At 46.0% G+C, this 26,517-nt stretch overlaps 2 protein-coding genes across 2 annotated transcripts in view; both read right to left on the minus strand.

Annotated features, from left to right (window-relative positions):
• HDHD5 (haloacid dehalogenase like hydrolase domain containing 5) overlaps window positions 1-26,517 on the minus strand; it is a 331,796-nt gene that overhangs the window by 195,262 nt on the left and 110,017 nt on the right. The window lies entirely within an intron of this gene.
• On the minus strand, window positions 13,874-18,103 carry TMEM121B (transmembrane protein 121B). Its single transcript, XM_059681065.1, has one exon. It carries the CDS (start codon window positions 18,070-18,072, stop codon window positions 16,273-16,275), a length of 1,800 nt encoding a protein of 599 aa, XP_059537048.1. The 5' UTR covers window positions 18,073-18,103; the 3' UTR covers window positions 13,874-16,272.

A 26,517-nucleotide genomic window follows, 5' to 3' on the forward strand; every position in this document is an offset into this window, starting at 1 on the left:
GAGAAATCCTGGAGTGGGTGATATATGAGCTGAAGGAGAAGCTAGTTTCCTATGCCAAGAGATTGTGATTGGAGAAGGCACAAGTCCTGGAGAAGGAAAAGGCTAGGAGATGAGTATGAGCCAGACCCATCAGTACACTGCTAGTTGAGCCTGGAGAGGAAGGAGGGAGGCATGAGAGATGTGGTGGCGGGTTATCCAGAGTCCAGGCCTGGAGTTGGGACATCAGCCTGAAGGCCTGGGAGTCCTTGGATGTGATAAGCTGTTGCCCTGCAGAGGAGGCTGAGAGCCAAACATATTTGGAAGCCATCTCAGATCATTTTGGAAAGAGACCAGATAGATAGCTGATGTGAAACTGAACAGCATTCATCAGGGAGGAAAGTCTGAAGTCCTGAGCTCTTAATTAGTGGGAGAGCTACAGCAAAGAATGCTTCAGGGCTGCTAACTAGGAGCCCTCAGCTCCCCAGTGGGGTCCAACAGCAAAATGAATTGAGTGTGAGATAAGGAGTGTTCATGGCAGAGTGGGAGTGGGAGGTCACTGAGCAGATCCTTTTCGGGGAGAGGGAAGTGTGCCACTCTGTTCTTAAAGGTCTATGTTCAAAGAAAATATTTAAGGAGAGACACTAAGGCCCAGAGTTTGAAGTTTTTCCTGGAAGGGCACACTGGGATGCAGTCTGCCCCTGTCATAGCAGCCTGAACAGACTATAAAATAGCCTGGGAGTAAGAAAAAGAAAAAAATGGGAGAAAAGGCACAGCCCTCCCAGTCTCTTGGGTTTCATTTCTTCAGTAATTCTGGAGATGGGCATCATTGTGTCCAGATGCCTACCAAGCTCTCTGTGAATCAGCACTTACTAAATGTCCAGCATGTGAAATGCCATGGTGGACTCTTCTCTGGCTGGAGTCAGGGTTCTATCTGGCAGCAGAAGGGTCCAACCAATGTAGTCCTTGTGCCCGGAAGCACACTTCCATTTGGATTGTGTTCCCCACAAACCTTGAATTCTAGCTTTGCTGGCCTTTGAGGCCAGATATTTTTAATTGTCATTGTCCACTATGTCTCTATGTCCAGGACTGCTGCTTTCCCTCCCCCCCCCTCTAATAGCTTAATTATTGCGCTATAATTCATATACCATTGACCCTGTGCAGTTCAATGGCTTTTAGGAGTTCAGAGTTCAGCAATCAATATAATTTTAGAACATTTTCTTACTCCCAAAAGAAACAGCACCCTTAATCATTACCCCCAAACCCTTTAACCATCCTGTCCCTAGGCAACCATTAATGTTTCCGTCAGTGGATTTGTCTATTGTGGACATGTCATATATAAATGGAATCATAAAGTTCCCCAGGCTTCTTGACCCTCTCTCTCTCTCTTTTTTTTTTGTTAATCCCCACCTGATGATATTTTTCCACTGATTTTTAGAGAGAGTGGACAGGAGGGGGAGAGACAGAGAAATACATCCATTGGTTGCCTTCTGTATGTGCCCTGACAAGGGCCGGGGATAGAACCTGCAACCAAAGTACATGCCCTTGACCAGAATCAAACCTGGGACTCAGTCCACAGGCCTATGCACCAAACTAGCTTAGGGCGACCCTTTCTTTAATGTCATTCTTTTGTTGCTTCCACATTCCTTCCCCAATCCCTAGAGCTCCCAAATCTCACACTGGTCATCATAGTGCTGGAAATTCTGTCAATCTGAGTGTGGTGTTTGCTGTCAGCCAAATGCCAAGTGCTTCAAGAATATTTACAAAGCAAGCCAGACCTTTCTTTTTGCATTATTTTGAACCATCTACTTATATAAAAACCCTGGGTGGTGTAACATCACGACCAGTCTGGCCACCAAGCGGAAGGAAGTCAGTCCTGCAGGGGTTGTATTGGAAACGGCTGCACCCTCCCCCGAGCTTTTTCCCCGGAGCTGTTCTGGTGAGGGCAGGGTTTGAGGCAGGAACCCGCCCTCAGAGCGTGGCGGCATATCTTTATAAGGTGTGCCGTGCCAGGATGGCCAAGGGTGAACCTGAGTGGGGGCAGCTGAAAGGCTTAGAAAAGACAGACAAGAGAATGAAAGCCAGGTCTCAGTGGGATGCTGCTTCTCTGAGAGACAGCAACCATGCCCACAGCTGTGTCTTTATTTTATAGCAGATGCCACAAGGCAAAGTAAGGGCATGACCAAGATGTTTACAACATTCTCCTGGGTTTCAATCCTACTCAACTACATGCACCTGAACTCTATCAAGCCTACATCACTCAGGCATGTGGGGCCACATGTTGGGACCATAGGTTCAAGCTTACAACTATAGCTGTTGGCTATAATTGTGCTGGGAAGGCCCTGCCCTCCAAGCTGGGACTTGCACCTGGCAATGAGAGCACTGTGTGCTCTCATCAGTCCAAGGCTTGAACCTGTCCAAAACACTAGCGGCTCCCCACAATAAAGTTTTAATCTACTTATATAAAAACCCTGGGTGTAACATCACGGCCAGAAGTGCATTCAACCAGAAGGAAGTCAGTCCTGCAGCAGTCGTCTTGGAAATGGCTGTGCCCTCCCCCAGCTGTTTCCTGGAGGGCAAGGTTCAGGCAGGAACCCGCCCTCAGGGCGAGGTTTCAGGCTGGAACCCACCCTCAAAGCAGAGCAGGGAAGTGAAATGATTTGTAATTGATCGATTATTGAAGCTAATTTTGGAAATACTATATCTATAGATCAGTGGTTCTCAACCTTGGCTGCACATTAGAATCACCTGGGAATCTTTTTAAAATCCTGATTTCTGGGCCTCATCCTCTGGAAATTCTGTTTCTTTGTTACTAATGTTGTGGCCCCTCCCCATAACAAAGAAACAATTTCTGGAGGATGAGGTCCAGGAATCAGGATTTAAAAAGATTCCCAGGTGATTCTAATGTGCAGCCAAGGTTGAGAACCACTGCTATACATAATATTAAAAATATATCTAGACGTGCAATTCTTTGTCCAAAAAATGAGCATGTTCAAAAATTAAATGAAGGGGAGGAGAGAACCAAGATGGCGGCATAGGTTAACGCCGGAGTTTGCTGCTTTGAACAACTACTTCAAAAGTGAAACTAAAACACGGAACGGACATCACCCAGAACCACAGAAACGCTGGCTGAGTGGAAGTCCTACAACTAGGAGGAAAGAGAAACGCACACGGACACTCAGAGGAGGCGCAGTGGTGAAGTCAAATTCTGAGGTGCGGAGTGCGCGGAGCGGGCTGGCGGCGGAGGGCGCGGTTGTTGTTTTCAATCGGGAGGGAGTCGCAGACTCTGAGCACCAGATCCGGGCGAGTCTTTAGGGACCCAGACTCAAACGGGAGAAGCGGGACTGTCTGGCTTCGGTCAGAGCGAGTGCAGCTTTCTCTCCCAGCTTTGCAGCGGGTGCTGGGACTCAGAGAGGCAGAGCCCCTGGGGACAGGACTGAGAGCCGCCATAACTGCTCTCTCCGGCCCACCCTGTTGATCCTGTGCGACCCGCCCCGCCCAAGCCCTGCACGGAGGCATTTGCCGGATAGCCTCAGGCAAAGGCATTTGCCAGATAGCCTCAGGCAAAGGCTAGATTAGCACCTCCCTAGAGGACAGAAGTTCTCTCACTGCTGACACAGCTGATTCTCATAGCCACTTGGCCTGGAGGTCAAACCCTCCCTGGAATTAGCTACAACAATCAAGATTTAACTATAAGACTTCGAACAAAGACCACTAGGGGGTACACCAAGGAAGCATAACAAAATGCGGAGACAAAGAAACAGGACAAAATTGTCAATGGAAGAAATAGAGTTCAGAACCACACTTTTAAGGTCCCTCAAGAACTGTTTAGAAGCTGTCGATAAACTTAATGAGATCTACACGAAAACTAATAAGACCCTCGATCTTATATTGGGGAACCAACGAGAAATTAAGCATACACGGAATGAAATAACGAATATTATACAGACGCCCGACAGCAGACCAGAGGAGCGCAAGAATCAAGTCAATGATTTGAAATGCGAGGAAGCAAAAAACATCCAACCGGAAAAGCAAAATGAAAAAAGAATCCAAAAATGCGAGGATAGTGTAAGGAGCCTCTGGGACAGCTTCAAGCGTACCAACATCAGAATTATAGGGGTGCCAGAAGATGAGAGAGAACAAGATATTGAAAACCTATTTGAAGAAATAATGACAGAAAACTTCCCCCACCTGGTGAAAGAAATGGACTTACAGGTCCAAGAAGCGCGGAGAACCCCAAACAAAAGGAATCCAAAGAGGACCACACCAAGACACATCATAATTAAAATGCCAAGAGCAAAAGATAAAGAGAGAATCTTAAAAGCAGCAAGAGAAAGAAACCGAGTTACCTACAAGGGAATACCCATACGACTGTCAGCTGATTTCTCAACAGAAACTTTACAGGCCAGAAGGGAGTGGCAAGAAATATTCAAAGTGATGAATACCAAGAACCTACAACCTAGATTACTTTACCCAGCAAAGCTATCATTCAGAATTGAAGGTCAGATAAAGAGCTTCACAGATAAGGAAAAGCTAAAGGAGTTCATCACCACCAAACCAGGATTATATGAAATGCTGAAAGGTATCCTTTAAGAAGAGGAAGAGGAAGAAAAAGGTAAAGATACACATTATGAACAACAAATATGCATCTATCAACAAGTGAATCTAAGAATCAAGTGAATTAATAATCTGATGAACAGAATGAACTGTTGATTATAATAGAATCAGGGACATAGAAAGGGAATGGACTGACTATTCTTAGGGGGGAAAGGGGTGTGGGAGATGTGGGAAGAGACTGGACAAAAATCGTGCACCTATGGATGAGGACAGTGGGTGGGGAGTGAGGGCGGAGGGTGGGGCGGGAACTGGGAGGAGGGGAGTTATGGGGGGGGAAAAAAAGAGGAACAAATGTAATAATCTGAACAATAAAGATTTAATTAAAAAAAAAAAAAAAACAAAAACAAAAATTAAATGAAGAAAATTTGGATATACCTGAGGGAGATTTTCACACATATTTGAGTGATGATTCCATTGATTCCACAGATGATGCTGAAAAGGAAAATTTTCCCATCGAATTTCTTAATAGTATTACTCCTTTGGGAATGCCGTGTCATAAATTAAAATTGAAAGTGGGTGCAATCATCATGCTATTGAGAAATCTAAATAGTAAATGGGGTCTTTGTAATGGTACCAGATTTATTATCAAAAGATTACGACCTAAGCCGAAACCGGTTTGGCTCAGTGGATAGAGCGTCGGCTTGAGGACTGAAGGGTCCCGGGTTCGATTCCGGTCAAGGGCATGTACCTGGGTTGCGGGCACATCCCCAGTGGGAGATGTGCAGGAGGCGGCTGATCGATGTTTCTCTCTCATCGATGTTTCTAACTCTCTATCTCTCTCCCTTCCTCTGTAAAAAATCAATAAAATATATTTAAAAAAAAAAAAAGATTACGACCTAACATTATTGAAGCTGAAGTATTAACAGGATCTGCAGAGGGAGAGCTTGTTCTGATTCCAAGAATTAATTTGTCCCCATCTGACACTGGCCTCCCATTTAAATTGATTCGACGACGGTTTCCCAGGATGCCAGCATTTGTGATGACTATTGATAAATCACGAGGACAAACTCTAGACAAAGTAGGCATATTCCTACCTGAACCCGTTTTTGCACATGGTCAGTTATATGTTGCTTTCTCTCGAGTTTGAAGAGCATGTGATGTTACAGTTAAAGTTCTAATTACTTCATCACAAGGGAAATTAGTCAAGCAGTCTGAAAGTGTTTTAACTCTTAATGGTGTACAGGGAGATATTAGAACAAGTTTAATCACTTTATCAGTCATTGTTTGCATCACTGTTGTTTTTATATCATGTTTTTGTTGTTTTCATATCATGTTTTGGTCGTTTTTATATTATCCCTCTGTTGTTATATCCTTTTGTTACTGTTTATTTATTAATAAATTTATATATTATTTTCATATACATTTTACTAATTTCCTTTCATCCCTCACACTTCTATTATAGAGAAAGGGCAAATAGCAATATTAAAATATCTCTGCTAATTAATTCCCTTTTTAAAAAAAATATATTTTATTGATTTTTTACAGAGAGGAAGGGAGAAGGATAGAGAGTTAGAAACATCGATAAGAGAGAAACATCTATCAGCTGCCTCCTGCACACTCCCCACTGGGGATGTGCCCGCAACCAAGGTACATGCCCTTGACCAGAATCGAACCTGGGACCCAAGCTTGAGTCCACATGCCGATGCTCTATCCACTGAGCCAAACCAGTTAGGGCAATTAATTCCCTTTTAATGTGCATGAATTTTGTGCACCAGGCTACTAGTCCTATATAATAAAGAGCTAATATGCAAATGGTCATCATTCTCTCAGGTTGGAACTGCTTAGACACTCAACACAGGAGAGAGAAATGGAGACCAGCCAGGCATAAATAAACTGGGGAGAGAGGAATGGGGACCAGCCAGGCACAAATGAGCTCGAGAGAGAGGAATGGGGACCAGCCAGGCTGCGGCCCGGGAGAGGGAAAAGCCACCCGCCCTGTGGTTCTGGGTGCCAGCGCCTGCGCCTGTGGCCTGGGAGAGGGACAAGCTGCCTGCCCTACAGTCCCAGATGCCAGTGTCTGTGTCTGTGGCCCAGGAGAGGGACAAGCCACCTGCCCCATGGTCCCGGGCACCTGTGGCTGCGGTCTGGGCAAAGCTACCCACACACGGTCCCCTGAGGTGTGGCAGCTGGGGTCCTGAGTGCCTGTGACCGGCCAGAGGAGGGAATCCTGCATCCTGGGTGTGGGGTGAGGCAGAGCCAGATAGGGGTGATCAGGCCAGCAGGGGAGCAGTTAAGGGAGATCAGGCTGGTAGGGGAGCAGTTAGGGGCAATCAGGCAGGTGACTGGTTAGGAGCCAGTGGTCCCAGATTGCGAGAGGCAGTCGGACATCCCCCGAGGGATCCCAGATTGGAGAGGGTGCAGGCTGTGCTGAGGAACCTCCCCCCACCCCCTGTGCACAAATTTCGTGCACCGGGCCTCTAGTAGCTAAATAAAACCCTGCTGTGGCCAGTAGAGCCCCTCCAAGAACAGATGTCCTCCAAGCTATGACTCTCCCACCTCTCTGGCTCTGCTCCTAAATAGACTGTATCAGAGGTGGCTCAAGGTGGGCAGAAGTCAACCTTGTGACCAAACATGCAGGGGAGTAGCTGTCTGTGACTGCTGTCCAATGATAGCCTCTGAGCTTTGGGTGGACTTCCATAATTTTTTTCTGCCAGCTGTCTTGATCCTAGTTGGGGGGGGGGGGGTGGAGGGGGGGAGGTGTAATTAGATAGTGGGCAGTCTGGACATTGCTTGATATAATGCTGCTTATACTGATTTTATACACCAGTTTCTCTGCCTAGGAAGGCCCTCAGCTGTGTTTCAGTTTTGAGGGGGTATGTTCAGTCACTTAAACGTTCATATAGTAATTTGAGCTGGGATCTCCGAATGCCAGGGTATGATGGCTTTCACTTATTTCCTGCTGATCTTCGAGTATTAAATAAGGCATAAGGGAAAAGAAGCTGTATTATGGGTGATTTTTATCCTGTGACCTTTAGGCCCAGCAATTGGTGTTCTCATTCCCAAATAAGTCAGGGGGAGAGCCAGATCTGTTCTGTTCCAGGATCTTCAAGACAGTAGGGGCCCAAGTATACTTGAACTCAGAGTAAAATGCAGAGCTGGTGTTTCAGCCCTGGCCCTGGGCCTCAAGTTAGGTGTGTTGGAGAGTGAGTGTCCTTCAAAGAAGGCCGACGACAGTTAACACAAACTTAGGCCCCTGGCTCTGCTGCTTGCCAGCCAAATGACTTAAATCAAGATATCTTTCTTAAGCCTGCCAACTGATGATCACCATTGGCCCCAATTAAACAGCAACAGGACTCCCTAATTTGTGGTGCAGTGAAGAAAGAAACTTGACTCAGTGCAAAACAACTCAATTGTGATACAGCACAGCTATAGGACAGTTCTGGGGCCAGGCCCTTCTCAGGCCAGATAGCTCTGCTCTATGCAGGTCTGCTTTGTGCTGTGCTGCTCTGCTTTGCTCCATTCTGCTTTGGCCTGCTCTCTGCTCCAGCAAGACATCTCTGGTGTTTAGCTCAGCAAAGGAGACTCAGTCTTGGTGTAGGGAAAGTACACTTTTAGAGCCAGAGGGGAGCTGCCTTATATAGATAGAAGTCCCCACCCCAGGCCCCTGATTGATCTGTCATCATGCAAATGAGGACTTCATATCCTCCCAGTTTGCTTGGTCCAAAACTCACTGCCCTGATGGTCAGAATAGAGCCACTCTGGTTGGTCAGAGCTGTTAGCTCCAATTGTATGTGGAAAAACCTCAGTCTTATTGGTTAAAATAGGATTCCAGGAGCTTTTACAATAGTTGATTCAGATGGCAGAAACAGTGCAGGCAGGCAGTTCAGTGCAGGCTTCTCCCTTAAGTATAGTTTGTATAAGAGGCCCCTGTGTAGAAATGGCTGCTAGGCTATTTTTATTTTTGTTTTAGCCCAGTTAGCCACTAGGAGACTTTCTTAGTAGTTGTCTTTTTTGTCAGGGTTCACAGGTCTCATCTTGTCTCTAAAATGGGTACAGCAGGAATTCCTACCTTACAGAGGTCTTGTGAAGAGTGGATGAAACATACATGTGAAGCACTTAGGTCAGCGGTTCTCAACCTGTGGGTCGCGACCCCTTTGGGGATTAAACGACCCTTTCACAGGGGTTGCCTAAGACCATCAGAAAACACATATATAATTACATATTGTTTTTGTGATTAATCACTATGCTTTAATTATGTTCAATTTGTAACAATGAAGATACATCCTGCATATCGATATTTACATTATGATTCATAACAGTAGCAAAATTACAGTTATGAAGTAGCAACCATAATTTTATGGTTGGGGGTCACCACAACATGAGGGTTGTGGCATTAGGAAGGTTGAGAACCACTGACTTAGGTGGTGTCCTACACCAGGTAACACTGGACACACTGTAGCCATAACCATGTCGGTCCAGGCCTTTCCACCCTTCCCATACTGCTGCCTTTGTAAGGAGTCCAGAGGTGTCTTTAGGTCTCTTTGCCTCTGAGCAAGGAGAAGAGCTCTAACCTGATTCTGGGCCAGAGCAGTTTATGAACCCAGGGTACTGATTATCTTTCCTCTTGCTACTGCTTTTCTTTTCTTTTCTTTTTACCACATGTTTACCTTTTCAGATTATAAAAGTAATGTGTGACCTAATACTTGGCAGATATTAAGAGCTCAACAAATGTGTTGTCTGAGCGAATATGCTCATTTTGGGAAAATAGAAACAATATATATTATATGTTATAGAAGACTATAAAATAAAGCAACTGCCCCCAGCCCATGGGCTGTGAAGTTGTACTCTATTGCTTTCTGCCAGATGGGACCCTTGTCCAATGTCTGCTTCCCACTCAGTGCTTCCAACATCACTCCTAAATGGCTTCCAGGTTCACCTCCTTTCTTTTGGCCTCTCCTGAGCTCTCCATGCCCTACTACTGCTCCTAGATCTTGGCACTGGGTCCACACTCTCATCCTGTCAATTTAGGCTAGTTAAGGCAAGCAGGGCACCTTATTAAGCCAGCTTGCCTGTTAGAGGAAGATAGATGAGATGTTCATCCTCTCTCATGATTTGAAGGATACAAAGAAATCTTGTCCAATATGCCTGCTCTCTACCCAGGTATCTAGATTCCTTCCCTAGGAGGAATGACCCCTTAGGTTATAAACACTTTAGTATAAATTAATTTACTGGATCCTTCCTTTCTGAAAAGAGAGGAAGAAGATTGTAGTGCCCTGAGAGGATGAGAGAGCAGAAAGGAGACAGGGAGGCAAAATTGGCTGGTGCCCACTTTTGCCTGCGCACTGACATGGTGTTTCACCAGTTATCTTTTGCTCAATCCCTCTTCCATGGCACTCACACAGAATATGAAAATTAGCCCCTGCTTTTTAGCCAGAACTGCATAGCTTTTTTTTTTATTGCTTAAAGTATTACAAAGGGTATTACATATGTATCCATTTTATCCCCCCCCCCCCCCAGACAGTCCCCTAAGAACTGCATAGCTTTAATGAAGGATAAGTTCAACCTGTTAACAGCTGAAGTCTGAAGGCTACCTGGAGTACAGATTTTGGAAGCAGACACACCTGGATTCAGATCTGGATCCCTTCCTAACTATGGTGTGGTATTCAGCAAGCTTCTCTGGAAATGGAAATGAAGCTAATTTGAGGTGGCTGTGAGAATGAAATAACCCAATGTGCATCAAGGGCCTGACACAATCAAGCACAAGATATATTTCCATGCTCCTCATTAGGGCCAGAACTGCAGGGTCAGGCCCATTCATAATTAGATCTTGCTTACACTTCTTCACTTTTCCCAAAGTGCCTCATATATGCTCTAGCTGACCAAAATCAATGAGAGCTTGCATGCTTAACTATGAGAAATGTATAAATATTTGTAACATGCTTAGTCAAATTAATCAACTTATTTTACATCTAGATTTAGGAAGGAATGAAGGTATGGCCTTAGGTTGTGCTGTAATTCTTTCCTGTGTAAATTTTGTCCCCTCATCTATACTAATAATGGACAAATATGTAAATTGACTATCCCTTCATGATGCCCACAGCCAATCAGGAGTGAGCATGCAAATTAACCCGACAAAGATGGCGGGCCTGTGGGCAGTGTGCATGCACGCAGGTGCCAAGTGGCCAAGGGCGGGGCAGGACACCCGACACTTCGCCGTGGCAACGCGGAGGGTGTTCCAGCCCCCCAGCCACTCCAGGAATACGTGTGCAGGTGCCAAGCAGCCAGGGTCCTGGGCACGCCACTAGAGTGTCTGGTCCTGTCAGCCCGGCCTTGGGGCAGCTGAAGTTCTCAGTCCTTTTCATTTTTGCAGCCCCTGGACTGGAAGCGAAAACCAAGAGTGCAGGGAGCACCAGGAATTCTGGGAATCATAGTTCTGGTAGCTGCCTCTGAACTGGAAGGAGAAACCCAGAGCACGGGGAGCACCAGGAATACTGGGAATCAGAGTTCTGGTGGCAGACACATTGCGGGATCTCCTAGACACTAGAGCGAAGTGAGCCTGGAGCAAGTTACTGTTGTGGGTGGGGGATGGAGGGAAAGCAAAGGTGAGAGACATAAGTAAAGTCAGTGTCGAGGAAAAGTTAAAAGGAAGGTATCCTGCAACTTCTAAGAAATCTCCACCAATGGAGCAAAGAAAAAAAAAAGACCTCTACTATTCTGTGAGCACAAAACCAAACTGGGTTGGGGTCTCAGACAATCCTATATAATAAAGAGGGGATATGCAAATTGACCATCACTCTGCCACAAAGATGGCAGTGCCCACAGCGGAGGTGGGGGTTTCTGTAACACAAAATGTCTGCACCCACAACAGAGGCCAAGTTCCCCTAATGAACCTTAATGAGAAATCAGCAGGGACCTGAGGCTGCACCTGTGCCCCTCTCCCCCTGCCCCGCCGCTGTGGGGCTTGACAGGGGACCTCAGGCTGTGCCCCCCACCCTGGTGCCAGGTTGGGGGACCTCAGGCTGTTGCCCCCCCACCCAGCAGGGCTTGATGTGGGACCTCAGGCCACACCCCCTGCCTGGCAGGGCTTGACCAGCAACCTCAGGCAGTGCCCCTGCCCTGGCTCCAGGCCGGGGGACCTGAGGCCATGCCCCCCTCCTGGTGGGGCTTGACAAGGGACCTCAGGCTGCTCCCCTTGCCCCGGGCCAGGGGACATCAGGCCATGCCCCCCACCCAGCAGGGCTTGACAGGGGACCTGAAGCTGCATCCCCCTCCCAGCGCCTGGCCAGGGGACCTGAGTCTGTGCCCCCCTGCCCAGTAGGGCTTGATGGGGGACCTCAAGGCATGCCCCCTCACCTGGAGGGGCTTGACAGGGGACCTCAGGCCACATCCCCCACCTGGTAGGGCTTGATGGGGGACCTCAAGGCGCGCCCCTGCCCCGGCAACGGGCCAGGGGACCTGAGGCTGTGCCCCCCACCTGGCAGGGCTTGACAAGGGTGGGACCGGCTGGGTCTGGATCTAGCCCAAGGGGGGGGGGGCTGGCCTGGTCTGGGTCTCACGTGATTTTGAGGCACATGTGTGTGGGCGGGAACTTGACTCTGGGTCCTGTCGTGCGCCCCTGACTCTGACAGGAGGAAGATTTTCATATACAGTTTACTAACTTTCTTTCATCTATGACACTTCTATTATAGAGAAAGGGCAAATAGCAATATTAAAATATTTCCTCTAATTAATCCCCTTTTAATGTGTACAAATTTTGTGCACTAGGCCACTAGTTTACTCATATGATTGCAAAGACAGACAGAAACTCCTGGATTGGAGAGAGCTCCCCGGAGGGCTCCCAGATTGGAGAGGGTGCAGTTTGGGCTGAGGGACCCACCCGCTGTGCATGAATTTCATGCATCTGGCCCCTAGTTATGATTATAAATGTCTTCAGGAAAAGGACCATTTTTGCACATGTCATCTCATTTAATTCTTACCACAGCCTTGTAAAGTAGGTAATATTGCTCCTGTTTTATAAAGAATGAAAACATTCCAGGAGGTCAGGTGAGAGCCCAAAGGCATAGCAAGTTGGAGGCAAAGAAAGCTTGTGACCAGGCTCTGATCATGCTATAACTTTGGAACAGCCAGAGCATCATAGTGCAACAACATAGAGTGGTTTGAAAGGTGCTGGCTGTCTCTGTACTAAAGAAAAACAACAACAACAAAAAATACTATAATTTTATTTTTGTTCAGACTCAATGTTCTGTCTTAGACTTCACAAAATAATAACAAAAAAACAAAACAAAAACATGGCTTTGTTCTCATTCATACATAAGGATTCATGCTTCTGAAGGGGCAAGAGTAATAGAGAAGTGCAAAGTATTTAAAAATTAGTTCTCAGTCTTTCCCCCTTTGGTAAGTTATTTTTAGAAAGAAATTGTAGAGAAAGCTCTGGATAGCTGGGGAAATCACTCACAGGCTGCATCTGAGTTAATTCTGCCTACAGAAAACCTGGCTAGACACCAGGTCAAGGCCAAAGCCACACTGCCTCCCTGAGTAGCATGCCACTAGAAGGAAATAACCAAGGTTTACTCATAATGTTAACACAGATATATAAAATGGTGACAAATGTCACAGTGACATTTAAGAATTTAGTAAGGAAACCTGGACAGGAAAGATTCACACAGGCAGTTTGTCATAAATCTCAAGTTTTTATTTTCAGAACAGAAGCTGTTTTTATTTGTAAAAAGAGAAGGGGGGGAAACATGATAAATGCTAGTGAGGTGCCACTTTCCCTCTTCCAGGCTCTAACTGCAAGCTAGCTCTTCCACAAAAGCACATGAAATTGGAGTTAGGACATGTTAAATTAGACCAGACTTTAGAGGGTCTAGTAGTCCAACCCCTTTTTAAAAGAGATAAGCTGTCAGTGGCTCAGAGCGAGGACATGCTTACTTGCTCAAATGTTAGAAGCAGGCAGTGTGAATTCTGAACCTGGGTTCCTGGCTGTGAACTGTGCTTCCCCTCAACCTCAGGAGAAAGTGCACTCCTGTTTATCTGACCCATAGAGAACATCTCCAATTTGACTCCTACAATGCAGATGCTCCTAGAAGGCAAGAAAAATGAAGCTTTAGGGGTAATTTCTTCTTGTGAATGGGGCAAGGGAAGTAAGTAAAAGCACTCAAGGAAAACATATCAGAAGGAAGGGAGGGACTAACCCTCTGAACACAATGTGCTTGCATCAAATATTTGGAAGAGGATGGCTAGGGAGGGGCGGGGAGGGGGCAGACAAATCTACCAGAATTGGCCCTTTTGCTATCAGTTTTATTTTTTCTTTATTGATTAAGGTATTACATATGTGTCCTTATCCCCCCATCTATCAGTTTCTTGATGTATCTAGGGAATTGGCAGCTCATGGGAACCTAACACAGCCTCTCACCAGAAAACCCAATAGCACTCAGATTTTTACAGTCAGTCATTCAGTGGGGAGAATACCATCCGAACAGTAAAAAGGGGGTGGGGTAGGGGACCAGCCAGGGGCTTGCACATGGTTCAGATGTGAAGTCCTTTCACAGTCACTGAGATTAGGTAGCAGAAAGCAACAAAGCTGGAGGGAGAATGAGGAAACAGAGGGAGTAGCTATTGGGGCCCACCCAGGGTCTGGGCCCCAGAACTCTGAGCACATGAAATTCAAAGAGAAAGAAGAGGAGTCAATAAGGAAAGGAGAAAAGACAGAGGAAAAACCAATTAGCTGCAAAATTCCACCAGTTTATGTTGGACCTGGTAGGGTGAGGGGTTGGAAGCATGATAGTGCATTGAGTGTAAACATTTTTTCTCCATTGTTCCCCACTGTGAGAGTATCTGGTTAATCCATGAGCCCCTCTTGTGTCTCTGTCCACATGGGTGTTTTCTGTCACCAAGCCCCCAAGAAGTTGGGAAAAAGTGATCCCATGTAAAAAAAACTGAGGCCCAGAAAGCAAAAGTGACAGTCAAAACTACAATCCATGATTTTTCTGATCCTTTGTCCCAGGTTTACTACACCACACAGAACTTCCCGAGCATAAGAAAGTGAAAGGGAAACAAAAATTCTTACAATTTCACCCCTCTATCCTATTGTGGGGTGGAGGAGAGTATTTCCTGGTCTTGTTTCCAATTGCACTCTTACCTCCCCTAAAAATACTTATTCTTATTTATTCTACCTCCAAGATTCCAAGAGTGATGCCCACATTAAGACTATTAGTGGGAAACCCCTGGATGTCCCTTCTCATCAACCTCAACAAGAGGAATACCAGAGAGAAAGACTGGGCAGTGGTGGGTTTGCCTACCCTATTCCATGAAGCCTGCATTTTCCCTGGAGATTCTCTTAACAGAGCAAAGGACAAAAATGACCACCACCATTTCTGGTCTTCACAAAACTTCCTACAGGGAGGACAGGTGGGCCCATGAGAGACCCAACTTCATATCTATCCAGGAACCCCACAAAGGGTGCTGTTCTGAGCCAAGATCTGACCGAGCCAATAACAAACCGTGGGAAAAGAGATATGGATGCATAGGGAGAGAGACAGCCAAGCCAATGGCTGATACTCCACAGACCTTGTAACAACCTTGACATCAAAATCCCACCTGGATCCAGTGACCATGTTGAATGCAACTGCCAAGTATTTTGTCTTTATTTTTTGCAAGCAGCATCAGTGCTTGATGCAACAAAAGTCAAAAGCATGGAGGTAGAAATGCCATTCACCCAAGAAAGGGTGCAGTTTGGTCCTTAGAATATGAATCGTCTGACACTCTCTTTTCCATAAGCTGAGAAGAGAGGAAGATCCTGGGTGAGCTTCTCTCTTGAAGAAGAGAAACTGGGCAGCTCCCAGGAGCCCAGCTCTTTCTGGGAATTTATTGCCACAAGTTTAGGTAGGAACAAGGAGGGTGGTGGTATAGTGGGCTGGGCCTCCCCAGATCTCCTACTGATTGCAACGGGCCACAAGGTAGACATAAGAAAATAATACTACACGTACATAGAGACATAGACTTTGCATCTACCATTTGGAAGAAATCCAATAAACACATGAGGGGACAGTGGATTCTGAGTCAATTTCAAGGCATGGGAAATGGTCACTAACCACAGCCTAAGAGAAGCTGGCACTTCTAAGTAAGACAGAAGGCCTAAGGCCCAGCACCCTGTGCCTGGGCACCTCCTTTCCTCCATTCCTCTCTCCTCCACACAATGGCTAGGAATTAGGTTAGAGGTGGCAAAAGCAAGAAGCAGAGGTATCCAGACTCTTAGAAGTGAGAATTAGGGTCAGGCATGGAGAAGGGAGAATAGAGTGAGTGGACCCTCCTCCCTCACTATTAGCTACTGGTCTTCCTCCAAGCAGTCTTGACCCAAGGAGTGCAAAAGGACACACTAGCCCTTAACTCTATTAACAGTTACCTGTTCTTTTTTAAAATATATATATTGATTTTAGAGAGGAAGGAAGAGGGAGAGAGAGATAGAAACATCAATGATGAGAGAGAATCATTGATCAGCTGCCTTCTGCACACCCCCCTACTGGGTATTGAATCTTCAACCTGGACATGTGCCCCGATGGGGGATCGAACCGTGACTCCCTGGTTCATAGGTCCACGCTCAACCACTAGAGCCACATGGGCTGGACAACAGTTACCTCTTCTAAACAAATCTTGATGTAACCTGGGTGAGAGAAGGTTAGAGGACAAGGGAGCTGAGGTCTCTCAACTGAAAAGCAAGCCCCACCTCCTTTATTCCCCTTAATTCTGTGAGGCCACATCTAGGGTGTTGACATAGCCATGGGCCCCTGCCTCATTGTTCTCTGTGATACAGTGACTCAGCTGAGAGCCTCCCTGAGGTGGTGGTGGAGGTGGCAGTGGAGGCGGGGCAGAGGGTGGAGCGCCGTAGCACCCTCGGGCCCGATTGGAAGAAGCCCGACTGGAAGAAGCTGGACTTCCAGGGTCCCAACAGCCTTCTAGGGCCTCCAGGCCACGGCATCCAAGGAAGAAGAGATTCTTGAGCATGAAAATGGAGAGGGGCTGCTGGTAGCTCACCACCAGGAGGCAGCGCAGCGCCAGCAAGGGCACGTCCACCAGGCAGCCGCCCAGTAGGCGCAGAAGGCGGCTGCAGCTGCCAGGTCCAGGAGTCTGGTCCCAGGATAAAGCTGCGGCTGCGGCTGCTGCCGCGTTGAGTTCATACAGCCAAAGCACGGGCGAGGAGAGGGTGAGGAAGTAAACTATGATGAGCAGGTAACGAAGGTGTGTGGGGAGTGGCACGCGGCCTTCCAACATCAGCTCCACTAGGGTGAAGCTGTCAAGCAGATCCAGACACGTGCCTAGGAAACATCCCGAGGCGCGGTGTTGCTGGGGCTGCAGGATCAAGGGGCCTGTTGAACTCAGGGGAGTGCCCACCTCGCTGATGGCCCGCACCAAGCTGTAGAGCAGAGGCACCGACAGCGCCATAGTAAGGCGGAAGCCTGTGGTGCCCAGGGGTGCGTGCAGCTCAATGAGGTCCAGGATGGACGTGCCCAAGATGAGCACCACCTTCGGCGTGAAGGCGATGGAGTAGATGAGCCAGGCCAGGTAGGCGAAGGCGAACTCGCCCACCGCCTCAGCCGCCCCTAAACCACCCCCTGGACCTCCGGAGCCCCTGCAGCCACCGTGAGCCTTGGTCCCTGCTGCAGCCCCAATGGAAGCAGCGGGCAGGTGCAGGGGCGGCGAGGCATGATTGTGGTGCTGGTGATGGCTCCCAGCACTGCCCCGACGGCCCTGGCTGTTCTTGGCGAAGAAGATGGCCCAGCCCACCACCACCACCAGGTCGGTGGCAATCCAGGAACACCAGTACAGGTCGGTGACTGCGATGAGGTACAGGTCTAGTAGCCCTCCCTGTGCCAAAAGCAGCACCACGGACAGTGCCTGGTAGCCCCAACGACACCCCGAACTAGGGGCGCAGCCGCCACTGTGATGCTGACCTCTGTAGTCTGGCGGTGCCAGGGCCTTGTGGCTACACCAGCAGCAGCACGAACAGCAGGAGGCGCCGCTGCTGGTCCCTGCGCCACCGGTGGTAACCCCAGCCAAGCGGGCCCCGGGGCCCACAACACTCCCGGCAGCACCCCCACTGAAGATGCCCCTGGCAGCACTCCCACTGACGTCCGCTGCTGTCATGCTGCAGGAGTAGGTGGGCGTGGAGGAGGGGGTGGCGGCCGAGGAGGAGAAAGCCACACGCGCTGCTGGGTCAGCGTTTGGGGCTAGGGGTCCCGCGATCCCGGCAGTGGCGGCAGTGGGAACCAGTGGTTTGCTTATACTGACGCTCTGGTTGTGGTTGTCCTCCCGCTCTGCGCCGGTGCTGCTGCTGGGGGAACCGCTGCTCCCGCCGCGGCTTTCCCCCAGGCTGGTACTGGCACTGGTGCTGGTGTTGCTGTCGCCGGAGCCTCTCCCGCCACGAGGGAAACCCCCCTGGAGGAAGAAGGGCTGCGACCCGGTGGCGGCTGGGAGCGGCAGGACAGAGCTGGACCAGGACAAGACAGAGACCGAGCGGGGATGGCCAAGAGCTGGGTGCATTGTCCTCCGGGAGGCTGCCAGCTGTACCCTGCCCGCCTCCCCAGCTTCTGGAGTCCTACCTGGGTCGGGCAGCAGCGAGATCTGGAGTCGCCCGGACTGGGCCAGCTTGGGTTGATGACCAGCTGACACCACCACCCCAAGTCGCCACCTGCAGGGCGGAGGGGGGAGGGGCAAAGAGGAAAGGGAGGCTGGCTTCTGGGAAACCAGGACTGGATTCAAGGGGGGAGGGAGTAGGAGGAGAGACCGGAGAAAGCATGGCTGGCTGCATCAGCTGGAAGAAAAGGGGGAGGGAGAGTTGTTGGGGTGGGAAGCACTGTAGACCAGGAGGATGAGAGGGGAGGAGGAGGTAGCTGTCACAAGGAGGAGGGACAAGGAAGTGAAGGATCAGTGCTGGGGGAACCTAAAGGAAGCATAGGATTTCTGGAGAAGATTCTTCAAGGCCCCACCAGCAGAACTCCTGAAGCATTAGTGGTTAGTGACCACATGGCCTTGGTCTCAGTACAGACCATGCCTCCCAGCACCAGGCTGAGGTGACAGGTTCAGGCCTCTATTCCCAGTCAGCAGTTTCTTTTGCAGGAATTAGGGCAGCTTTGGCCTCTATGCTGTCTAGTGCCCTTTCCACCACACCAGCCTACCGCTCTTTAAGGCACTTAAAAACTAATAGAGCAGTCAGGTCTTTCTGACTAAAAGGACCAGGAACAGCAGCCACAGACATGTATTTCTACATATTCATGTGTCCTGCATTGGATTCAGAAATTGGGGAGGTCCCAATTTCCAGAGAATGGAGTAGTTCTCTGAATATAACTGCTTGGGAAGAGAGAGCAGGTAAAATAATTATTGAATTGGAAACAATAGGAAGATGTATCTAGCAGAGAAGAAAACAAAGAGGTATTTATAGGTAAGGGTACCTTGATAAAAACCAAGTCTCAAAGTGGGTGATGGTAAATGTTACAACCTGCCAGGGTGGACAGAAGGTACAGTGGTTCTGCACCTACAAGCACGGAACTCATACTGACTCACCCCCATGGACTCAGTCCATGACTGAGCTGGAAGGCAGCAGATAGAGTTATACCTTCAGGGAGTTAGGGGAGAAAAAATGACTAGAGCAGTTGGGGCTTGAAAAAAAAAAATAAGAGAGAGAGAGAAAAAAAGATGAGGCTCATGTGTAATACAAACATCCCAGCCACATCAAAGCAAGGCTGGAAATTTGCCTACTCCCTCATCTTCCACATACCTCAGACTGCATGTTTCCTGACTTCTTTAAACCTTCTGCTGCTAGGTTCATCTTCCTAGACAACACCATGGAGTCTGAGGGAAGGGATCAGTGGAACCACAGTAGTTGGTTGCGCAGAGCTTGCCACTAAACCTGCCTCTTGAATAAGGGTCAGTTTGAGCCAAACCTTCTTTCTCCAGTCTCTTAGAGGTCAGTCTGTATAACTAATCCATGGGGGTATGGAATTTAGAACTCACAACCTTCATTATTCCCACCTGCTTCTGGCACATGCAACCTTTGGAAAGTTCTTTGTCCAATCGTCATGTAAGGCGGAACAGATACTAGCATAGTGAGTGGTAAGAGCTTGAGCTCTGGGGTCAGTAGTCTTAGCTCTGCCACTGAGCTTGTGTAATCTTGGACTGGTTACTTCATCTTTTAAGCTTCCAACTATCCGACTGTAAAAAGGTATTAATATCTATCTTAACAGGCTGTTGTATAAAGACAGGACATGAATTCAAAGGGTTTTTAGCCCAGTGCCTGGAGCAGAGTATGTACTCAGTCAAAGGTAGTTGATTATGGTGATATTATCATCATAATTTCATTTAGCTCATGTCTTAACCTCCCAGGGAACATTTACTCATAGCACAGGCCACTAATGACTGCTTTCTGGGCTGGATCCCTGCCTAAGGCCACATTCAGAGTTCTGCTCCCCCATAGCTTTGCACTTCAGTAACTGCTAGAGAGCAGAGCTGCTTTCATTAGGAGCAGTGGTACTTGGGGCTGGTCTTCACAGGCTTCAGTGTGAGATATTCAACTACGCCAGCTGGTGCCAAAGCCCACCCACATGGGGCAAGGATATAATCTGCACTCATTTGTGAGCATTGCCTCAGATTCTGCAAATGTTAAGACTGAGCCAGTCCAAGCCAGAAAGCAGATTGGGAAGATGCCAACTGCTAACTGGAGTGATTATAGGCAGTCTCCTAGCTCTCTCCCAGAGAAAACACCAGCCAACAGCTACCCTGAACGACTTCTGCTCAAGTTAATGAAGCAGTTGAAGAAGCAGAAGCAGCTAATGAAAGCTAAGAACTGGGCTCCTGAGAAAACACTGATGAATCTGTCCCCACTTCTTCACCCCTATCCCCCTTGTTCTGGGGTCACTCACAGATACTTCCTTGTTGCTCTCACCTGTCAGGTGCCTCCATCAGGACAGGTTTCCTCCCTGATGACTTGTAACAGCCCTTTGATGTTATCCTTTGCATTTCTGGGAAATGTAATCAGTCAGATTAACTTCCTATAAGAGATTCTTTAGCCCACTTTTTTTTTTTTTTCAGGTCTGAGGCCTTCAATAAAAAGACCACAGATAAAAATGATGAGAAAACAGGGTACACCATAGAATAAGTTGGTAGTCTGAGTATTAGACGGATTTCCTCTTTCATTGGATTTTTTCTAATCTTCTGTGTGTACACACACACACACACACACACACACACACACACACACACACACGGGGTTGGGGGAGGTGGGGTGGGGGGAGAGGCTTTGTTTCAGCCAGGAAAGGGATTGACAAAGATGTGACGATGATGAGAAGGAGGACAAAAAGATATTCTGATATATAAAGTGAGTACATACATTCCAGAAGGGTCTAGAAAAGGGAAGACATAGTCACTGAGTACCTCATAAGCACCTTGGGTCCATGTTAGATATCTTATATACAATAACTGAAAATTGAGAGACAGAGAGGTAAAGCAACTTACTCCAAGTCACACAGCTACTTAAGGGTAGAGTTAGGGTTACAGCTAGACTTCTGACTCTCAATCCAGTACTCTTACCCACCTATTCCTTCTCATATATCTAGGATGGCAGCAGCTCACAGGCATCCTGGGTTAAAGAGACAAATCAAGCCGGTTTCACCCCCCGCCCCCCCAAATATTTCCCTAAACACCAGTTAAGTGCTAGGCACTGGATAAGGCTCATTTGGAAACCTAATATTCTTTTTTTTTTTTTTTTAATCCTCACTGAGGTTATGTTGAGAGAGAGACAGAGAGAGAGAGAGAGAGAGAGAGAGAGAGAGAGAGAGAGAGAGAGAGAGAGAGATCGGTATGAGAGAAGTAGCAGGGATTGCAACTGAGTTAGACTGAAGGCTCTTGGAGACCAAGGCATCCATCCTCTTGAGGGGTCTGAGCACAGACTTACTCACAAACTCACTCATTCTGGGCTCCACCACAGGGGCAGCAGCTCGAAAACCACCAGTGACATCTGGGGAGGAGCTGAATTCCCAAGCTTCAGGGTGAGGGCTGGAAGGTCAGGGGTCAGGACAGCTCTCTGTTGGAATGTAAGTGCTGGCAAACACCATTGTTCCCCCCAAAAGCCAGCAGGCACTTGTTAACTTGGTTAACATCATTCACCCTATCCTGGTGATTCCCTGAGACCCCACCCTACCCAACTCGAGTGCACAGACCAAACCTCGTTTGAAGGCTTTCCCACACAAACAGCCTGTCTGACCTCATGCTGTGGACTTTCCTGAAACATCTCAAAGGCCCAGTAATCCCAAACAGTCAGCAGCTGTACTTGGTATATCCTTTACCTCTTGCTAAATAGCTCCAAGCCTGGCACTAGTGGCAGCCAGCCTCAGTTCAGAGCTTACCTTTTCCCAGCACCCTCCAAGCCCAGCACAGGTGACAGTAAACTACAGATCACTTTGCAGCTCCTACCAGGTGGCCCTGAATCAGGCACAGGCAGTGGCTGGACTTGGCCTATACCAAAGTTCCTCCCCAGAGGTCCCAGAACCAACACACCTGGTGCCTGGCTTTAGAACATACCAGGGCACCACCCAATCAGCTCCACAAATGACATACCCAAAAGGATGGACTTAGTAGGCACCAGGGCCCAGCTGAAGCAAATCCCACTCAGTGGGGTCAGACCCCCAACAAATAGGTCATTTGCTACAGTCATACTCACTTCTCATAGCCAGTCAGCTTAAGAATCAATTCCTCCCAGTGATGTCACAGCAGCAATCAAGGCTCCACTATAACAGGAGGACACATACAATCCACAAAAGGGATACCAATGGAGTACCCAGCTCAGATGACCAAGGAAAAGGACACATACTACCTACAGCCACTCTACCAAGACTGAGAGATACAGCAGTTCTACCTATAAACAAACACAGGGAGGCAGTCAAAATGAGGAGACAAAGAAACATGAAAAACAGGATAAAATTTCAGAAAAAGAACTAAACAAAATGGAGACAAGCAATCTATGTGATGCAGAGTTCAAACACTGGTTATAAGGATGTTCAATGACCTTAGGGCAATAGTAGATGAACTCAGTGAGAACTTTAACAAAGAGATAGGAAACAAAAAATAACCAGTCAGCAATGAATACAATAATTAAAGGATACATTAGAGGAAATCAACAGTTTATTAGATGATGCAGAGGATAAAATTAGTGATTTAGAAGAGAAGATAGAGGAAAACACCCTATCAGAACAGCAAAAACAAAAACAGAAACTGAGGAGAGTTTAAAGACTTCTAGCTCACATCAACCATACCAACATCCACATCATAGGGATGCCAGAAGGAGAAGAGAATTCATTTTTCAGTGCCAATAGTTTTTTTCTTTTTATTGTTTAAAGTATTACAAATAGTACTACATATGTCTCCTTTTTCACCCATTGACCTCCCCCTGGCCTCCTCTATCCCCCGACACATGCCCTCACCCCCCAGTGTCTGTGTCCATTGGCTACACTTATATGAATGCATACAAGTCCTTTGGTTGATCTCTTATCACCTGACCCCAACCTTCCTCTGCCTTCCCGCTGCAGTTTGACAGTCTGTTCCATGTTTCTTTGTCTCTGTATCTATTTTTGTTCATCAATTTATGATGTTCTTTATATTCCACAAATGAGTGAGATCATGTGATATTTATCTCTCTCTGACTGATTTATTTCATTTAGGATAATGCTCTCCAGTTCCATCCATACTGTTGCAAATGGTAAGAATTCTTTCTTTTTTTTACAGCAGCATAGTATTCCATTGTGTAGATGGACCACAGTTATCTAATACACTTATCTGCTGATGGGCACTTAGGCTGTTTCCAAATTTTAGCTATTGTAAATTGTGCTGCTATGAACATAGGGGTGCAAATATCCTTTCTGTTTGGTGTTTCTGTTTTCTTGGGATATATTCCTAGAAGTGGGATTACTGGGTCAAATGGAGGTTCCATTTTTAATTTTTTGAGGAACTCCATACTGTTTTCAACAGTGGCTGCACCATTCTGCATTTCCACCAGCAGTGCAAGAGGGTTCCTTTTTCTCTGCATCATCTCCTGCACTTGTCGTATGTTGATTTGTTGACAATAGCCATTCTGACAGGTGTGAGATGGTACCTCATTGCTGTTTTGATTTGCATCTCTCAGATGATCAGTGACTTTGAGCATGTTTTCATATGTCTCTTCACCTTCCTTATATCCTCTTTCTAAAAGTATCTATTTAGGTCTGTTGCCCATTTTTTGATTGGATTGTTTATCTTCTTTTTGTTAAGTTGTATGAGTTCCCTGTAACTGTTGGAGATTAAACGCTTATTGGTGATAACATTGGCAAATATGTTTTCCCACGCAGTGGGCTTTCTTGTTGTTTTGTTGATGGTTTCTTTTTCTGTGCAAAAGCTTTTTATTTTGATGTAGTCCCATTTGTTTATTTTCTCTTTAGTTTCCATTGCCCTAGGAGCTGTATCGGTGAAGATATTGCCTCATCATATGTCTGAGATTTTGCTGCCTGTGGATTCCTCTAATATTTTTATGGTTTCCCATCTTATGTTTAAGTCCTTTATCCATTTTGAGTCTATTTTTGTGTATGGTGTAAGTTTGTGGTCTAGTTTCATTTTATTGCATGTACCTGTCCAATTTTCCCAACACCATTTATTGAAGAGACTGTCTTGATTCCATTATATGTTTTTGCCTCCTTTGTCAAATATTAATTGAGTATAGTGGTTTTTGTTGATTTCTGGGTTCTCTCTTCTATTCCATTGGTCTATATGTCTGTTCTTGTGCCAGTAGCAGGCAGTTTTGAGAAACGTGGCTTTGTAGAATAGCTTGATACCCAGTGTTTTGATCCCTCCAACTTTGTTCTTCTTTCTCAAGATTGCTGCAGCTGTTTGGGGTCTTTTTTTAATTCCAAATGAATTTTTGGAGAGTTTGTTCTAGGTCTTTGAAGTATGCCATTGTTATTTTAATGAGAATTGCATTGAATTTATAGATTGCTTTGGGAAGTATGGACATTTTAATGATGTTGATTTTACCAATCCAAGAGCATGATATTATTCTTCCATTTGTTTATATCTTCCTCTCTGTTTTCAGTGTCCTATAATTTTCTGAGTACAAGTGCTTTACGTCCATGGTTAAATTTATTTGTAGGTATCTTAAATTTTTTGTTATAATGGCAAATGGGATTGTTTTTTTAGTTTCTCTTTCTGTGAGTTCATTGTTGGTGTGTACTGGTAAAAAAAGCCATAGACTTCTGAGTGTTAATTTTGTATCCTGCTACATTGCTGAATTCATTTATTAAGTCTGGTAGCCTTTTTTTGGAGTCTTTAGGGTTTTCTATGTACAATATCATGTCATCTACAAATAATGACAATTTTACTTCTTTTTCAATTTGGATGCCTTTTATTTCTTCTTGTCTGATCGCCATGGCTAGTACTTCCAAAACTATGTGGAATGGGATTGTGAGAGTGGGTATCCTGTCTTGTTCCTGTTCTTAGGGGAAATGGTTTTAGTGTTTGCCCATTGAGTATGATGTTGGCTGTAGGTTTGTCATATATGGCTTTTATTATGTTGAAGTATGATCCTTTTATTTCCACCTTGCTGAGAGTTTTTATCAAGAAAGGGTGTTGGGTTTTGTCAAATGCTTTTTCTGCATCAATGGATTTGATTAAATGGTTTTTATGTCTCAATTTGTTTATGTGGTGTATCACATTTATTGATTTGTGGATATTGTACCATCCTTGCATCCCTGGAATAAATCCCACTTAGTCATGGTGTATGATCTTTTTAATATAATGCTGGATTTAATTTCCTAGAATTTTGGCATCTATGTTCAAGCGGGATATTGGCCTGTAATTTTCTTGGTATCGTCTTTATCTGCTTTTGCGATTAGGGTAATGCTGGCTTCATAAAAAGAGCTTGGAAGTGTTCCTTCCTCTTGAGTTTTTTGGAATAGTCTAAGGAGGATAGGTTTAATTCTTCTTTGAATGTTTGATAAAACTCCCCTGTGAAGCCATCTGGTCCAGGGTTTCTGATTCATGGAAGTTTTTTTTAATTTTTATTTTTTATTACTGCTTCAATTTCCTTCATAGTTTTCAGCCTATTCAGATTTTTTATTGTTTCTGGTTGAGTTTGGAATGTTGTATTTTTCTAGAAATATGTCCATTTCTTCTAGGTTGTCCAGTTTGTTGGAATAGATTTGCTCATAGTATTTTTTTTTATGATTCTTTGTATTCCTGTGGGTTCTGTTGGTATTTCGCCTCTTTCATTTCTGATTTGTTTATTTGCGTCCTCTCTCTTTGCTTCTTGGTGAGCCTGTCTAGAGGTTCATCAATCTTGTTTGTCCTTTCAAAGAACCAGCTCTTGGTTTCATTTATCTTCATTTTTTTTGTCTCTATGTCATTTATTTCTGTTCTGATCTTTATTATTTCCTTCCTTCTGCTCACTCTGGGCTTTTCTTGTTGCTCTCTTTTTAATTCTTCAAGTTGCAGTGTTAGATAATTTATTACCAGTTTTCCTTGTTTTTTTTTTTTTGAGGTAGGTCTGTAATGCTATGAACTTCCCTCTCAGGTCTGCTTTAACTGTGTCCCATAGATTTTGGATTGCAGTGTTTTTATGATCATTTTTTTCCCAGAAAGTTTTCTATTTCTTCTTTGATCTCTTTGGTAACCCAATCATTGTTTAATAGCATGCTAATCAGCCTCAAAGTGTTTGAATTTTTTTGGATTTTTTTATTGTAGTTTATTTCTAATATTATGCTATTGTGATCATAGAAGATGCTTGATATGATTTCCATCTTCTTGAATTTGGAGAGACTTTGCCTGTGTCCTAATATGTGGTATATGTTTGAAAATGTCCTATTGCGCTTGAGAAGAATGTATATTCTGTAGCTTTAGGGTAGGATGTTCTGAAGATGTCAATTAAGTTCAACTGATCTAGTGAGTCATTTAGGATTGCTATTTCTTTGCTTT

This window comes from Myotis daubentonii, chromosome 2, assembly GCF_963259705.1.
Source record: "Myotis daubentonii chromosome 2, mMyoDau2.1, whole genome shotgun sequence".
NCBI classification, from domain to species: Eukaryota; Metazoa; Chordata; class Mammalia; order Chiroptera; family Vespertilionidae; genus Myotis; species Myotis daubentonii.

Bases quoted from the DNA above. Each gene is read 5' to 3' on its own strand.
- TMEM121B (XM_059681065.1), bottom strand. From the start codon at position 18,072: ATGCACCCAGCTCTTGGCCATCCCCGCTCGGTCTCTGTCTTGTCCTGG.